The sequence below is a fragment of the Aquila chrysaetos genome, chromosome Z (genome assembly GCF_900496995.4).
Source record: "Aquila chrysaetos chrysaetos chromosome Z, bAquChr1.4, whole genome shotgun sequence".
Classification (NCBI taxonomy): Eukaryota; Metazoa; Chordata; class Aves; order Accipitriformes; family Accipitridae; genus Aquila; species Aquila chrysaetos.
This window is the reverse complement of record NC_044030.1, coordinates 15,972,441-15,988,573: the sequence shown is the minus strand read 5'-3', so window position 1 is coordinate 15,988,573 and position 16,133 is coordinate 15,972,441. Positions and strand designations below refer to the sequence as shown.

The 16,133-nt window shown below is 46.6% G+C and overlaps 1 protein-coding gene across 6 annotated transcripts in view; it reads left to right on the top strand.

Moving 5' to 3' along the window:
- The window catches only part of CORO2A (coronin 2A), a 55,049-nt gene that overhangs the window by 25,848 nt on the left and 13,068 nt on the right, over positions 1 to 16,133 (top strand). For 4 of the 6 annotated variants that reach the window (XM_030004605.2, XM_030004608.2, XM_030004604.2 and 1 more), the window contains exons 2-3: positions 6,246 to 6,446; positions 11,644 to 11,760. In XM_030004605.2, the coding sequence (XP_029860465.1) occupies positions 6,246 to 6,446; positions 11,644 to 11,760 (318 nt within the window). Of the gene's footprint in view, positions 1 to 1,556; positions 1,562 to 6,212; positions 6,447 to 11,643; positions 11,761 to 16,133 lie in introns of those variants that run through there. The other 2 variants (XM_030004606.2, XM_030004603.2) reach the window with 2 other exon arrangements.

Here is a 16,133-nt window from a genome sequence, read left to right as displayed (position 1 = left end):
GCTGAGATTCAGCAAGAAGCAAGATTCAGCAAGAAGCACGCCTCTCTCTGATCAGAAGAGGGGCCAACAGTCTCTTCAAAGTGGAGGCACTGAAACCGAGACCTTGTGCCTGTGTGAAGATTGCACAAACCTGGTTTGGGAGCAGGTAGCAGATGTCTTTCTGTTTCAACATAAATCTATTGTGGGGACAGCAGAGTGAGGAGAGGGGAAGTACTTCTTATGGAGCTCTCTTGTACAGTCTGCTCTGTATGTAGTCATGTCATGAAATTTACAGTGCCTGTAGCTGGCTCTCAGGCAGAAACCCAGCAGTATTTCATGATATATTAATTGCCTTATTTAAAGTCATGTATTTAACTGCTTCCTTTCTACAAGTCCTGGGGTACTGGGAATGGGAATGTCTCTCCTATTTCCCATGTGCAGCTTGGTGTTCAGCGTAGGGCAGTGTTGACGCTGACTTCGTGTACATCTTGCTCTTGTCATCTGGCTCTAAGCATTATGTAATTGACATTGGCAGAGACAAGATAGCTGAAAGGACTTTTCGGGTCTCCCAGAGTGACTCTTCTTACCTTTTGGCAGTGAGTTACATTCAGTTTTGGATGGGGAGGGGTGAATTTTTGAAATGATCAGGTGTATGGAAGAAAAGGACAGGGAGGGGAGGAGAGAAGATTGAGCAGGAGACGAGAAGGATAAGATGAATGAAACAGTTGAAGACAGTAGGAGAGAAGGGGCCGGAGAAAATCGTAGCCCTAGTCAGATTTTGGGAAGGCCAATGATTCTTGCTTTTGTTTGATTTTATTAATTGGAGCTGAGTGCATGTAAAGATTTTATTTCATGGACTGCTGATTCAGGACTGAGAAAAGGATGTGTGTCTTCTCTGGAGCCTTCTAGTTGTGTACCGTTGTGCCAGTTTCACTCCGCTTATTTGCATAGAGTTGGGAGTTTAAATCTCTTGTGGCACTCTCCTTGAATACTTGCAAACAGTGCTTCCAAGAGAGTAGCAAGGCTGCCTTATGGGTTTTTTAGCCATAGAAACATCACCTAAAAATGACAAGGCTGAAAGGGAAAAGGCATTACCTATGCAATACAAGTTTAGCATTCCAAAAGAGAAAATAAAAGGGAAATGAGAAGTTTTCATGGCATTTCAGATTAAAATGTTCATTGTAACTTTCAAAATCCCCCTTATTAGCATTTACATTCCTTCCTTTCTCCCCTTTTTATCTCTTTTTGACCCTGCATGCAAGAGAAGGAATGAGGGGTAAATTTATTTTTTTCTGTTGATCCCTCTGCATTTCAAATTATCACTAACCTTCAAGAGATTGGGACCTCAGAAAAGTCCTTTAGAACTGTAAATTCTCTTGATTCCCTGTCAATAAAGACAGGGGAGGAAGAGAGTCCAACTTCTCAGGCTGGATCACCTGAACATCTGAAGTGCTTTTCAGAGTGGCAGGTGAGGTATAGGCAGAATTTGGAAACCTGCCTGTGAACGATAGAGAACAGTGGTTAGAAGTGCTTTGGAAGGTTGTCACGTTATGTGTTTTCTCCAGAAGTGCGCTGGGGCAAGGTCTCCAGAGGTATGCCTGGATTTCAGCCTGTGTCTCCTGATGCCAGGGCAGCTTTTAAACAGGAGTGCAACACAGGCTCTGCAGAGCACAGGTCTCAAGGAGAAGGGAGGCTTCTTGTGTGAAACTGCGGGAACGTGAAGCAAACATAACCATTATTAATTCATTGGCATGTATTTGTACCCTGCTGTTGTGGTTTAACCCCAGCCAGCAACTAAGCCCCACGCAGCCGCTTGCTCAGTCCTCCCTGGTGGGATGGGGGAGAGAATCAGAAGGATAAAAGTGAGAAAACTTGTGGGTTGAGATAAACACAGTTTAATAGGTAAAGCAAAAGCCATACACGCAAGCAGAACAAAACAAGGAATTAATTCCCCACTTCCCATTGGCAGGCAGGTGTTCAGCCATCTTCAGGAAAGCAGGGCTCTATCACGCCTAACAGTTACTTGGTAAGACAAATGCTATCACTATGAACGTCCACCTCCTTCCTTCTTCTTCCCCCAGCTTTAGACACTGAGCATGGTGTCATATGGTCTGCGATATCCCTTTGGTCAGTCGGGTCGGCTGTCCCAGCTGTGTCCCCTCCCAACTTCTTGTGCACCCCCAGCCTACTCGCTGGTGGGGTGGGTTGAGAAGCAGAAAACGCCTTGCTCTGTGTTAGCACTGCTCAGCAGTAATGAAAACATCCCTGCATTGTCAGCACTGTTTTCAGCACAAATCTAAAACAGCCCCATACTAGCTACTATGAAGAAAATTAACTCTATCCCAGCCATAACCATCATACCTGCTCAGAGGTGAGCAGCACAAGAAAACAGAAAACAATTGTTTGGCAAGGGAAATGTACAATCCACACCATGCATGATGAACTGGAAGGCTCTCAGCCCAGGCATAGGGTGTTCTGAGGAGTGTGAGCATCTCAGTGTGTGTTTGGATGGGGAGAGGATGCAAGTCTGTCCCTTCAGGAGACGCTGTGCCAGATTCTGGTCTCCAGAAGAGCTCTGGCTGTCTGCAGGGGCATCACCTCCCCCGGCGCACCTCTTCCCCCTCCCTCTTCACTGGCCTTGCTGGCTGGATAGGTGTTTTTCTCACACTCCAATCTCCTCCCCTGCTGCAGGTTTCCCCTTCTTAAATCTGTCATCCCAGAGGTGCTACCACCGCCGCTGATGGGCTCAGCCTTGGCCAGACGTGGGTCCGTCTTGGAGCCAGGGAAGCTTCTAGCAGTTTCTCACAGGAGCCACCCCTGCAGCCCCCTCCCCTGCTACCAAAACCCCGCCACACAACCCCAAAACATACCTGTAGGAACCTTCCTTGTTGCCCTTCACATCCCTTGTCAGACTGAAGTCCAGGTGGGGTGTAGCTTTGCTAATCCCAACCCTGCATGTTTGGACAGCAGTCACCTTCTTTTGCCTGGTGTCTCTGTCTGTTCTTCTGCACTATGGATGGCAGTAAAGGAGATGAAACCTGGAAGGAAACCAAGTAATTGTGACTGGCAAAACCTGAAAACAGAGAAAAGGGAAGTGAATGTTTAAAAATGGTAAAGAAGGACCCTGGAGGCAACACTGAGCAGAACCCCCTGGCAGATCCCACCACCCCTGGAAGGGGCCTGCAGAGTTGGTGGATGCCCAGGGCTCTGCCTGGGGCTGTGAGCAGAGAGGGAGCAGACGTAGCCCTGCTACTGTCCAGGTCTCCTTATCCAGCTCCTTTTTCCTGTGGAGATGGGAGCCTGTGTGACCAGGGCCAGGAGGAGGTTGGTGAGGGGTACTGCAGCGTGGTGGGGCCTTGAATGGGGGGAGGTAGGTGGAAAGTGCAGCCAGAACCTCAGCAGCTTTGGAAGGAGAGAGAAAAGTTGCTCATACGCTGCGGTCTCCTGCTTGCCAGAGAAAGATGAAGGAGAGGGGGATCCCATGGAGGTACCTCTGCCTCTTGCTCAAGGGAGGATTTTGCAGCTAGCTCCCTGTGGCCCATGGAGTCAGCTCTGATGTGAGCTTTTTCAGCTGTAAATCGTAAGGTTTCAGTATGGTTTGGTGGCACTGTGCCCTTGGTTTACTCCAGTTCAGCCACCTGTTTGGAGCAGGACTATTATGAGCATTAGATCAAGGAGGATATGGGTTTGTCTAATCAAGTCATGAAAGGATTTCCAGGGATGGAGACCTATCACCACTCAAGCAACCTCTAGTGCAAAACACTCCTCCACCCTCCTTCCAAACAAGTTTTTCCTAATGTCTATGTGTCTGCTTTATTTGGGATCAGCGTCTCCCACTGTAGCAGACACAGTCTGCTGATGCTGCACCTATTCAGGCTGTTTTTCACCATATTTTATCCATGAGCTTTTTCTTTAAATGCTGAGCTTTCTGCTGTGGCTGAAATTGTGTCAAAAGGGACACTGTTCCACTGGGATTGTCTTTGCCAATTTTATGATATTCCCAGTCAGATCTTGTCGTGCTGCCTGAATTGTAGGTGTTTTGAAGTCCGCTGCTGTGGCAGCTGAACCTTAATTCTACAAATTGAAATAGGAGAGAGCTGTCTTTCCTAAGCACTGTCCAAACTCGGACATTTAATTCCTTTTATTTCCTGTATTCTGTATTTGCTGTTAACGTTTTACAGGTAGTCTGCATGGGATGTCAGTATCTTACTATGTGTTCCTGCTCTCTATAGAAATGGTGTTGCAATAATGAATATCTCCTGTGTGCTTGGCTGCTCCTTTCTGCAGAAGAGCCTTGAACCTCCAGATCACACACTCTCTCCTGCCTCAAGTGCAGTTTAGCTAGAAGTTCCTTGGAGCCAGGCAGTTAATTTCCTTTTGGAAATATAATGTCCCTGCTGTAAGAAGGAACTGCTGCATCCAGACAATACAGTGATTTTTTTTTTTTTTTTTTTTCCCCCAGTGTGACAAACCTAACCACTAAAGCTGTAATGAGCATGAAGTTCTTTGAGAATGCTGCACCTCTGGGGCTGTTTGGGGAGCTAGACAGTTGCATATAACCTCAGCTTTCTTTCTGCCTGTGAACATCCCTTCTTCCAACATTAGCTTCCTAGGATCACTGCTTTCTCTTTCAAATAACTTGCATTTCTTTGTTTTCTTTTGGGATAGGTAGCCCTCACTGTATGAGAGATCCTTTGCCCCTAATGTTTTCTGCACAAGAAATTTGATCAGCTAAGAATATGGACAAATGCAGGGTTAACATAGGTAAAATATGCCAAGGTAAAAGTGAGCAACAAAAATGACTGTGAAAGCAACCAGTGATCTGCCAGGGCTGATTTTTTACAGACGTGTATTTGTCCAAGGTGGGTTGGCTCTGAGCTGCGCCAGTAGATTGGGAGAAGGGGGGGAATAGGACAGGACTTGAGTTCTAGCACTATTCACAGCCCAAATCTTCCAGTGTGATGTGGGATGTGAGCTTTGTGGATCTTTGTGTTGATGGGTGCTTGTAAAGCTCCAGTTAGACTGCCCAGGATCAAGCAATACAGTTTCCGAGCATTTAATAGTCATCTGAGGGGGATGCAATACTGTGCCAGCAACAAGGATATTTTGGTTTAGAGTTGCTTAGACCCCTACTTGTCAGGTGATGATGCACTTGATTTCCTGCCATTGAGTGCATGCTTCCCTTCAAATGCTTACCCATGTGAGTGAGCGGTCAAAGTCTTCCTGTAACCCAAAAGTTGCTTGGTTGAGTTCCCCTCTCAAACTGGAGTATTGTTGATTCAGCATCACTGACAATACCATTCACCCAATGCACGTTAAACAGATCAATACGGGACAAACCCAAGTCCTCTCCCAGTCTCTGCCTATACTCGCAGCTGATTGTGTCGGGCTCTCTTTCACCTATAACCTTCTTGCCTGATCTGCATTTCTTTTCCTTTGTGCAGTAGGGTCTTCTCACCATCCTCGCCATGTGCATTTTACTGTCTAGGTCTTGTGGAAAGAGCTGGAGTTAATAGTCTGAATTGCCTTTTCTGCCCAGCATGGGTGGTTTCCTATTTGAAATCAGTTGCATCAGTTCCATTAAGCATTATTGGTCTCTGTGGGAAGGGATTCTTGTGTTTAGCATGCTTTGTGTATCTCATTTAAACACCATTTAAAATGCTGTCTGTCAGAGGGCTGCAGTGCAGTTATAAACGAGACATGCAGAATGTCATTGTCAGTGGGGAAAAAACAACGGGTGACTGTAACTATTCCTATGATCTCTCAAACCTCTTTTTTCCCTTCATGTGAGCAAAATTTAGACTTGTTTTTGGTTCTAAAGCACCTGAGTGCTAAACGAAGCATGCATCCAGACTGGCCATCTTTCAGGCTTTCCTCACCCAAGATGTTTTATCTTTCATGCTTCCTGAGCTCTGTGCAACTGAGATTGATCTCCTCTTAAATTTGCTGCCATGTGGCCCTGCCCCAGCAATAGGGACTGCTGGTGCGTGTACAGCCCAGCTGGCTGGTGATGAAGAGAGCTGTCTTTTCTCCCCTGCACTCTCCTCTCTCCATCAGAGATGTGCAATGGGTGCAAAGACAGGTCATGCCAAAGAGGTGAAGACCAGCAAACAAAAATGTGGCTGCTGCTTGCTGGCTGAGGGTTGGTGCGAGGAGCCCAAATAGGGAAGATGAGCCTGTGCTGTGGAGAGGGGAGTGGAGGTCTGCAAGCCTTGCTGGGACAGCCAGTCCTTATGTCACGGGGTGTTGTGTTTCTCCCGTTGCAGATGTCTTGGCACCCACAGTACCGCAGCTCCAAGTTCCGTCATGTGTACGGCAAAGCCGCCAGCAAGGACAAGTGCTACGACTGTGTGCCCATTACCCGCAACGTCCACGACAACCACTTTTGTGCTGTGAACCCCCACTTCATTGCTGTGGTGACCGAGTGCGTGGGTGGAGGGGCCTTCATCGTCATTCCCATCCAGCAGGTGAGATCTGCTGAGGCAAGCTGGCTTTCAAGAGCATGTTGAGAGGCTGGAGGAGAGCCAGGCTTTCTAGGGAGCTAGATCACACAGAGGATATTCAGTTAATGCTGTTGCCTGAATTGCAAAATGATGGAAGGGGCCACAGATGCCCTGACAGGTGATTCCTGGGATGTGTGTACTTACATGCTTTACATTGCTGCTTGCAGTTTTTTAACACCTTCTTTCATTTCATATGTCATTTGCCTTTCTTGTATAATCAGCAGGAACTGTGCTGTTCAGATGTTTGTCTCCTAGGAGAAATTGCAAATAAAAAAGCAGTAGATACAGAGGGCAAAAACTGAAAGGTGCTTTAATGCCATGGCTTTAGCTGTGACCAAAGGAGAATATGGTATGTTTTGCTCTACCCTGTCCTTTGTGAAAGAATGGAGACACAGTTGTCAAGCAATGAAGCTCTTAAGCTTCAAGCACTGATGCTGGAAAAACTTCCTTTTCAGAAACAAATCCCATGTTTATGGGTTTTGATGACTTAGGGATCTGATGAGAGGAGAAGCTAGCTGTCTGATGTTTATTGTTTCAGAAAAATTAGGCATGCACTAATGTGGATTCACTTCAATATAAGATTATGAGCTCTCTGGAATCAGGACATAACAGATGAAAGGCAAAAGTTCAGCCTTTAATTAAAAGTTAATTGATGGTGTTATTGCAATGCCACTTTTCCAATATATATTTGCTAAGGATGAAAGCGAACTGGCTATGCTTGAAGAACCTAGCACAGTTCCCGGCCCTTCTAGACTTTGTTTATTCAGCTCCTTCACCGCTGGTGCTGTTCAGAGACAATCCTTCTAAAATTAACCACTACCCTGTTTTTCTTGACTGAGTCATTTCTGTCCCCTCGACCATGATCTGTTGAGGCTGAAGAACTTGTCTTTATCGCAGAGCTGAATCTATAAGCAGGCAGCTGGTGACTGTGGGACGTGGGGTAGGACCCAGCTCTCAGAGTGTTGGCAAAATGAGCTGAAGGTGCTTGCACTGCTTACTATTAATTCTTCTGTCTTCTCACCTCTTCTCAGCCTGGCTAGTCTTTAGTAGCAATTCTTCCATTCTTAACATCTGCTCAGATACTCCACCCAGATCCGAAATACTGATTGCAGAGGTCAAAGGCATGGTAGAACTAGGAGATACAGAAAAGGATAATTAAAGTACATCAGTGAAAATGTGAAACTGCTTTCATGTGTGGAAAGACTTTGTAGGTTAGGCCTCAGTCAGTCTGGGAAAAAAAAACAAGTGAGGTATATAAAACTGTGAAGAGGGTGGGGAAGAAGTCTAAGGAGCAATTCTTGATTTGTGTGGTGAAGGGGATCCTGGAGACCAGGGAGCAGACCGTTAGCAGCAGATGTGAATGCTTCTGCAGTTCAGATGTGGAGCTCACTGCTCCAGATGCTGATGAGCCCAGAAGAATCAAGGGGTTCAAAACAGGACAGAGTTATGGAGAGGAGTTAGTTTACGAACTGTGTTTGTGCAGACGTAGTTCCCCTAGTTTAGGAAGTCCCTCAAGGGCTGACCTTTGGTGTATCAGGGAAAGGATCTGTACCTGCTGTGCTTCATGCAGCCGTTCTCTGAATACCTGTTCCTGACCCATGCTGGTGGGGGAGAGCAGCCTCACCAACCCGCAGAAAGGGTTTCCCTGAGTCTGGGGGCTGTGATACAGTTACTTTTTTTCATGATACACTTCCAAACCCATGCCACCTAGTGAAAAGTGGCAGCTTTCAACTTGTGCTCCTGGTGGTGGTATTTATGGCTGCCACCTCCTCCTGTAGTGGTGATCCATGGTAGACAGCATACTGGGCTCTTGGCTTGTGACCCTGGCTGCCAGGCCACCGAAGGCAGCCCAGTCTGGAGATATGTGCCTGGGACAGTATTGCCCTCTCATGATGGACAGCTGTTCCGTGGTTTTGACTGGATTCACAGGGAGCAGCCACATCCCAAGCATGCCACAGTGTGGATGAAAAGCCCAAGAGTCAGGACATCATGCTTAGCCAAGGTGGGAGATGGTAGCTGGGACAGGGAGAGCTCCACTTTCCAGGGAGGATGAACAACCTGCTTGGGGAGCTGCTCTTGTCCCTCCAGTGCTTTTTTGAGTTCATTCTCTGTGTGCTACTGGAGGGGCTGCCTGCTTCAGCATGTGCTCGAATGCAGGCTCAACCTCTCTCTGTTTGACCATGCCTCCTTACTTGATTGTTGTGCTCCTCTCCTGCTGAGTCATCGACACCAAGCTCTCTCATCTCTCCTTGAATAAATACCACTTCCTGCCTTCTGCACCATTCTTCCTCTCTGAGAGCCTGGGGCTGAGCAGCAGAGGTTATGTAGGGAAAGAGCTCTTTGCCATAGATATGCTCCTTTCAGCAGGCCTTTGCATTCAACCTGAAGAGGAATTAGTTGAATATTTGCCACCATTTGGAGAATGGTATTCTGTTGCAGAATGTGTCAGTTAGGTCCTCATGAAGATGTGCCATTGAAGGACATCTCACCAGGGAGGGTAGTGGCTGTGGCCACAGGGGCTGCCTGGTGCCTAGAACAGACTGAATACCTTTGTGAATGTTCCAAGTCCGAGGAGACACGGGCTCAGTGGCAGTAACAGGGAGATGAGCTACTTTCCCACACTGTGGCCCGGGTGTAGTTTGGTGTCTGACACAGATGTGTTGGGGAAGTGCATGCACTGATGCCAAGGAAGGATCTTGACTCAGCGGGCAATTTTGTGGCCTTCCTTTGAAAGACAAAGGCCTGCCTTTTTCCTTTTCTGATGACCAGACTTGGTTGAGACTGCATCTGTCTGTTCCTTTGCAACATAAAGCAAACGGATAGCAAAATAAGAACAAAGTCCTGAGAGACAGAGAGATATTTGTGTCCAAGTCTTTGCAGTCTCCAGTCTTTCATTGTGTCAGTACCAGGTGTGAAAGTGAGGACATCTGTGGTTGTGTAGACCTCTTAGATGCAAACCCTGCTCCCTTCTCTCTGCGGGCAAGGAGTATGAAATGAAACCTGTGATGACCTCTCAGGCCTTACCTAACTGATGCCATATGTGAGTGCTGTGCTGTGCTGTGATTACAAAGTGTGTTAATGCCCTTTGGAGAACACCTGAGAAGTGGGGCTGACCCATCTCACAGTAATCTACCCTGTACAAATCTGCTGGGAGAGTTTTAACAGCTGTCCCACTAGAAGTGGTTTTTGTCAAGGAACTCTGAGTTTGGCTACTTTTCGAAAATGCTGGGACTTTAGAAAGTGAGCGGTTGAAAAATTACTCATTTTCAAGCTCTGCACGTAACTGCGGAAGTCAGGTACCTCTGCATGAATGACAAGACATCTAGTTACTGAAATAGTTTTTGGTCTGCAGAATGAAATTTCCCCCAGTACATGAAGAGCTTCACTTCCACATGCAGATGTGAGTCTGAGACCAACAGCCCTACCTGTTTGTTTGCAGCCTGGGGGTTCATGTGTTGTGGGTCCTGCTCTGTACCAGGGCTGCAGGGTTGCATTGGGGCAGGTGGGACGTGTGGCTGGGAGGGTAAGGGCTCCTTTTCCAGGGCCAGTTGAGCCTGCTGGGGATGTGGGGGTAGGAGAGTGTTGCAGTATGGGGCAGACAGAGGCGAGCTCAGGGCAGCCTGGGAGTCTCCCAAATGGAGTGGGGAGCAGACAGGCAGCCAGCTCTGGGAGGGGACAGAGTTCCCATACGGATCAAGGGATCCCTGTGGAGCTGGCTGCCCAGCCCATTGAGTTGCCAGCTTGAAACCAGCCCTGAAGCCTACAAAAGGACACCGTGGGTGGGGGAACGCTGCTTATTAAAGGCCTTTTATCTCTCTTCTGCCTTCCCAAGTCACTTTGCATTGTTGCTATTATAAAAGGGAATTGTTTTAGACTGTAGTCTAAAAAAACACAGTCTTTTACATTTCAAAGCCCTCTGGGTGTTCAGTTTAAAGCAGGTTCGGCCCAGTCTATGTGACAAACTTTCCGGTGAAGCCAGAATAGTTACACATTGTGTCCTATTCTGCCTTCAAAACCATACAAATTTTCAAGGCTGGGAAAATTACATCCTAGCCCCGTCCAGGTTAGGGCCAACACTGATTCCCCTCTGCTGTGCACTCTTAAGGCCTACCTCTGGAGAGGTGCAGGGATGACAACAGAAGTGTCTGCTTTCCAGGAGAGCACGCATTTGCATTCATTTTAATTTACGATTCTTCCAGGTGGGATAAAAGTAAGCAGGTAAGCATCAGCAGCTTGCCACCACATCTCTCTCCTTAGGTGACTGACCTTTGCTCTTGGACAGATGTCTAGGATGCAAGATGGGTCCTGCAGCTCCCCATACTTCTCCTGCTCCTGACAGGGAGCAGCAAGTGCCGCTCCAATGTTAATAAAATCCCCAGCACCTTCCTAGCACATAATAAATATACCGACTTGAGTTTGTAGCAGAGCCTACAGTACGGGTTTATCCTGATGCAACAGAGCCCCCATGTGGCACAATGCCCTCAATACTCCTTAGTGCACTTTGCAATTTTACCAGTAAAGATGCCACCCAAACAGGGCATTTTTTTGGAGAGTCTGGAGCGCTGATTGAATCCGGTGAATGGCTAGATTTGAACACTACTAGAGAGAAATAGATAGCTTGTTGAAAGAAAAACTGCATTTTTAATTTGTGTCACAAATTTCTTTTTACTTAAAAAATAAAATAAATGCTAGCTGGTGAGGCTAAAAAATAAAAGCTAACCACCCCCCCCCCCCCCCCCCCCCCCCGCTTATAAGAAATGTCTTCTGAAAGAGATTCTGTTTGGTTTCCGCCCCCCCAAGATCTTTAAAAAATGTGGAAGATTCAACTCATTCATGAGTATTTTTCCTCTAAGTTTTATTCTGGTGTCTGAACCAAATACTGTCTTCTAACTTCAGCAGACTCGATTGCTGTACAGATTTCTTGATAGCAGTGGGTACTTAGGAAGGCCTGAGTACTTCTTTCCTTTCTTTTCAGTGGTATCATCAAGACTTGCCTTGCAGGAACAGCAAAAACTCATTCTCAACAGCTAGAGCGCACCCAGGGCATTTGGAGCATAACAAGCAGAAAGAGGTTTCTTGCTGGAGTTGGCTTGGATCTTCCTTGGAAATGTTCCATAATTCCATGGCTCACCTTAGGTTTGATGATACTTGTTTTTTCCAGACAGGCAAGCTTGACCCACATCATCCCAAAATATGTGGGCACAAAGGGAATGTTCTGGACGTCAAGTGGAACCCGTTCAATGACTTTGTAATAGCTTCGTGTTCAGAAGATGCCTCAGTAAGTTTACCAGATTGTACTCTGTGTTATTACCTGGCTAATGTGTTTTTTGGGGAAAGAAACAAAAAAACCACTAAAAGACCCATGGATGAGATGTGAAAGCATATATATACTTATAAAAAAAGTCAGGTAAGAGTAAGTTTCCTTTCCTTCTTTTGAGGTCAGACCTTTGTGATCCCTTCTGGATGATATACCAAAATCAGTGTGAGGAGGAAGATCTGTTTTGTGGGGGCTTGCGTCTTTTTGGGTGTGTTTGCATGAGAAAAATAGCATATGAATTTAAAATGGAATGACTATTCAAGTTTAATTGCTATGAAACTATTCCTTTACTTTAGAATAAAAGCTTCAACACAACAAAATCTGGAACAGCTATTTCAGATTAATTCCCTGCAGAGCAAGTTTGAGTGTGTTCCTACACTCAGTTACTCTCTAAAGTCATGCTGGATCAGTTATGAGGCAGCTGAGGAATCTGCATCATACTATGCTGAAATAAGTAGTTTAGCTGAAGTTAGTATAATTAAGATGCAGTCACATATTTTACTCCAGCGTAGGTGCAGACTAGTTATTAGGAATTGAAAGATTTAATTCATGTTTGTAAGGGACAGTTTAGCCCATATCTACCCATTGAAAGGTTGCTTTCCATGTCCTGTCAAATGTGTGATGTTGACTTCTGTGATAGTGAGGACATCTGACTAACTACTGTGCTTTTTTCCAGAGATCCCATGTGTGTTTTCTCCCACTGGCTATATTCACCCTCTGCCACACAGCATCAGTGAGGTTTCCCTTGTCATCTCCTCCAGCCCTGGCTTGGTGCACATCCTCTGCCATTTCAGCTCTGCCAGAAATCACTCTTGAATTGGAAATCTAGGCCCTTTGAATTGTCCTTCCCGTTTAGTGACTTGCCTCTGCTTCTTTGGATATTCGTGTCTTTTTTGAAGGCTTCTTTCAATTTCTGAGCTGCCTGTAAGGGTTTTATATTATCTTCCAACCTGTATGCCAGGTTTTCATGCTGTCTCAAAAAGGACTTGTGGCAGGAAGGCACCACCATGCCCTCTCTTTTGAGCCTCAGATGAGGAATGAGCACAAGCTTCGAAGATTCCTGCTGCAGTTACAGAATCACAGAACCATTCATGTTGAAAGGGAGCTTGAGTGGTATCTACTCCCACCTCCTGCACAGGTCTGTGGAGCTGAGTCTTGAAAACCTCCAAGGATGGAGATTTTGCCACCTCTCTGGGCAACCTGTTCATGTTCTTCACTGCTCCCATGGGGAAATATTTTCCTTATGTGCAGTCAGAATGTCCTGAGTGTAGTTAGTGACCGCTGTATCCTGTTCTCCCACCCTGCACTTCAAGACAGAGCCTGGCTCTATTTTCTCAGTAGTCTTTTGTCAGTGTTGAAGGCTTCTATCAGTTTGCCCTGAAGCTGTTTCTTCTCCAGGCTGAGCAAGCCCATGTCCCTCAGCTTCTCCTCACAGGACAAGTGCTGCAGCCTCCTGAGCATGCTGGTGGCCTCCACTGGACTCACTTAAGTTTATCAGCATCTTTCTTGCACTGGAAGGTGCAAAACTGGATGCAGTATTCCAGCTGTTTTTTAATGATTGCTGAGTAAAGCAGAAATCACTTCCCTCGATCTAGTAGCTATCCTTCTGTTGTTCCAGACCAGGATGTTGCTAGCTTTCTTCCCTGTCGGGGCATGCTGCTGGGTCATATTTATTCTGTTGTCCACCAGGACCCTGGGGTATATGCAGAAGGACTGTTCTCTGTCAGCTTGCTTTTCCATTTTCCTACTGCAACTTGGCACTGGATCATTCTTCAGGCTAAAGAATGGAAACACTGAGCTTGTCACTGGTCTCAGCACCAAAAGTTGTTTTAAGAAGTCTTGCTGTTTGTGACTGTACTCTCTTTTTTGGTACAACCCTCCCATCATCATCCTCGTACCAGGAAATGGGATTCTAGGGGTCCCCTGCACAGTGACACAGTGTATGGACACCTCTTCCCTCTACGCTAAGTAGTGGGGACAGCAGACTGTGTTTCTTAGTGTGACTGTAGTTCCTGGTACCTGGTAGCTAGACCTGTGGAAGTCACTTAGTCCAAGCCCTGCTCAAAGCAGGCCAGTTGAATCAGGTTGCTCCAAGCCTTCTCCAGATGAGTTGGGAAGATCTCCAAGACAACAGATCCTGTGGCTTCACTGGGCCCTCTTCCAGGGGTTGAGTACCCTTCTAGGGAAAAGAGGGCGCTCTGATCTCCAGAAAGTGCCCATATTGCCATTTGTGTCTATTGACTTTTGTGGTCTCCTTGTGCACCTCCAAAGAGTCTGGCTTGATCTTCTCTGTGCCTTCCTGCAATGCAGTTGAAGGGCAGCCAGAAGAGCTCACCTTTGCCTTTTCACTCCCAAACTGAACAAATTAATGTCTTTCCAGCTCTCCTCAGATTTGCTGTGCCCCTGTCCCCTCCTCATCTCATTGGCTGCTGTTGGACTTACTCCATGGGGTCAACATCTGTCTTACTTGTCCTGGCCTGTACTGGAGAGCTCGGATTGCACATACTGTTGGGACATCTCCACAGTAACACTTTCTCTCTGTTCCGAGAGAAGTCTGAGGACGTTTTTGGGGTCCCAGAAGCGTCCAACACTTCCACTGGACTGGACATTAGAGCCAAAGTCTCCCTTGCCATCTGTTGTTAAAGGCCTGGTGCTCTCTGCCATTTCTGAGCATTACCATAAGCCACTGTTCTGGCTTGTATGCTAGGATGCATCTGATTGCTCTTACTGGACTGGGTCTCCCTGGAACTTTTGAGGAGGCCAAAAACTTCTGTGAAGATGGTGGAAATTTCCCATCATCCACGTTCCTCAGAGGTTTCCTGGACATTAACCAGCCTTTCCTCAGCTTGCCTTGGTGGTACCACAGCTATCTTTTGTGGCATGTAGCTGAAACATGTAGAGTGGTACTTCTGGGTACTGGAGGGGATGGATAGTCTCTGTGAACACCCAGTGACCTTTCCAGTTCCCACTGCTGCTTCAGGCAGGCTTAGGACTGAGGGCAAGGCAAGTGGCCAGGGGCTGAGAGTTTGAACAGTATGGGGACATGGCTTATCCTCTTAACTCTTCTGTTCCTTTTGGTAAATCATCAGGCATGTATGAATTCAGCTTGCTGAAGATCTCCCCTATGTTTAGAGGGGCAACTCTGTGCCTTTTACTTTGCTGTGTCAGTTTTTCTTCAAGATGCAGCAGGGTAGAAGGCTCATGGATTGTTCCTGCTTGGCCTGACAGGTCTGGCTCCAAGACCTGCTTCTTCTGCATGCTAAGCACTGGCAAATTCTGCCATTTAATGCATCCTGAGATTCCTGCCAGGGGCTTTTCCCTGCTTTTACCACCAACCATTTCATAGCATGGGGAGTGAATGGTTCATTCTAGGCAGTTCTTCGCAGCATGAACACAACCTATTTTTCCCTTTTCTGCTCTCTCAGCCCCATTGCTTTAGTGATAGCTGTTGAAGCTGTAGAGTGTGATGCTTTCTCTTACGGCTGTAGAAGTTAATCTGGAGGCTACTGGACCCCACAGTCCTTGGGTTTCTGATGGGCTTGATTCCTCAGTGGGATAAACACTGTTGAGAAGGGTGCTCATGATCTTTCCCAGCAGGGCCAAGAATTTGTGCCTCTCCTTCTTTGGCTTTGAAAGGTGTGATCCTCATCAGCCAAACAGTGGGAGACTTGGGTGGGTGTGGCTAATTTCCATGAACTATCTGCTTCAAAGAGCATTTCCCTCTTGCTTCAGGCTAAGTCCTAGAAAAATGACAAACGTAGTAATTTTCATTGAGCCAAAGGGCTAATCATCTGTTTGCATCCTAAATACTTGTGCTTCTACGGTTAGTGTGAGAAAGAGTCTTTCATTCTACCTGCATAGGTTCAGCCCCTTTTGCAGGTTTCCTCTATTGTCTTCTTCCACCCCAGGAGGACAAAGGATTTTTGTCTTCACGTAGCATCCTGCTAGAATAACCCAGGGCTGCAGGTAGACCTGTTATGAGACAGCACACTCCCAATGTTGAGTGCTGCCCAGTCTCTCTTCTCAGGGCATCTGCCGTGTGGCCACCTGGGTGGGCTTCTCTTTACTTTGACAAATGGCTGTGTCATTTGCAAAGTGTTCAGCACTGGTGCAGTTTTCTATGGGACAAACAGTACTATAGCTGTCATCTGACCAGGGGAGTTCTCAGTTCTTTTACCAGGTAGTGTTGAGTGGATGACTGCTTGGATCAATCACTGCTATAATATCTTCTGGGACTCTTTGCTGAAGTTTATTTCAGATTTGCTTGTTCCTGCTCAAAGTTTGTTAGGAGGCAAGGTCTGTAAGATCTGTGGTTTACTTCTTCCCCTTGGGAA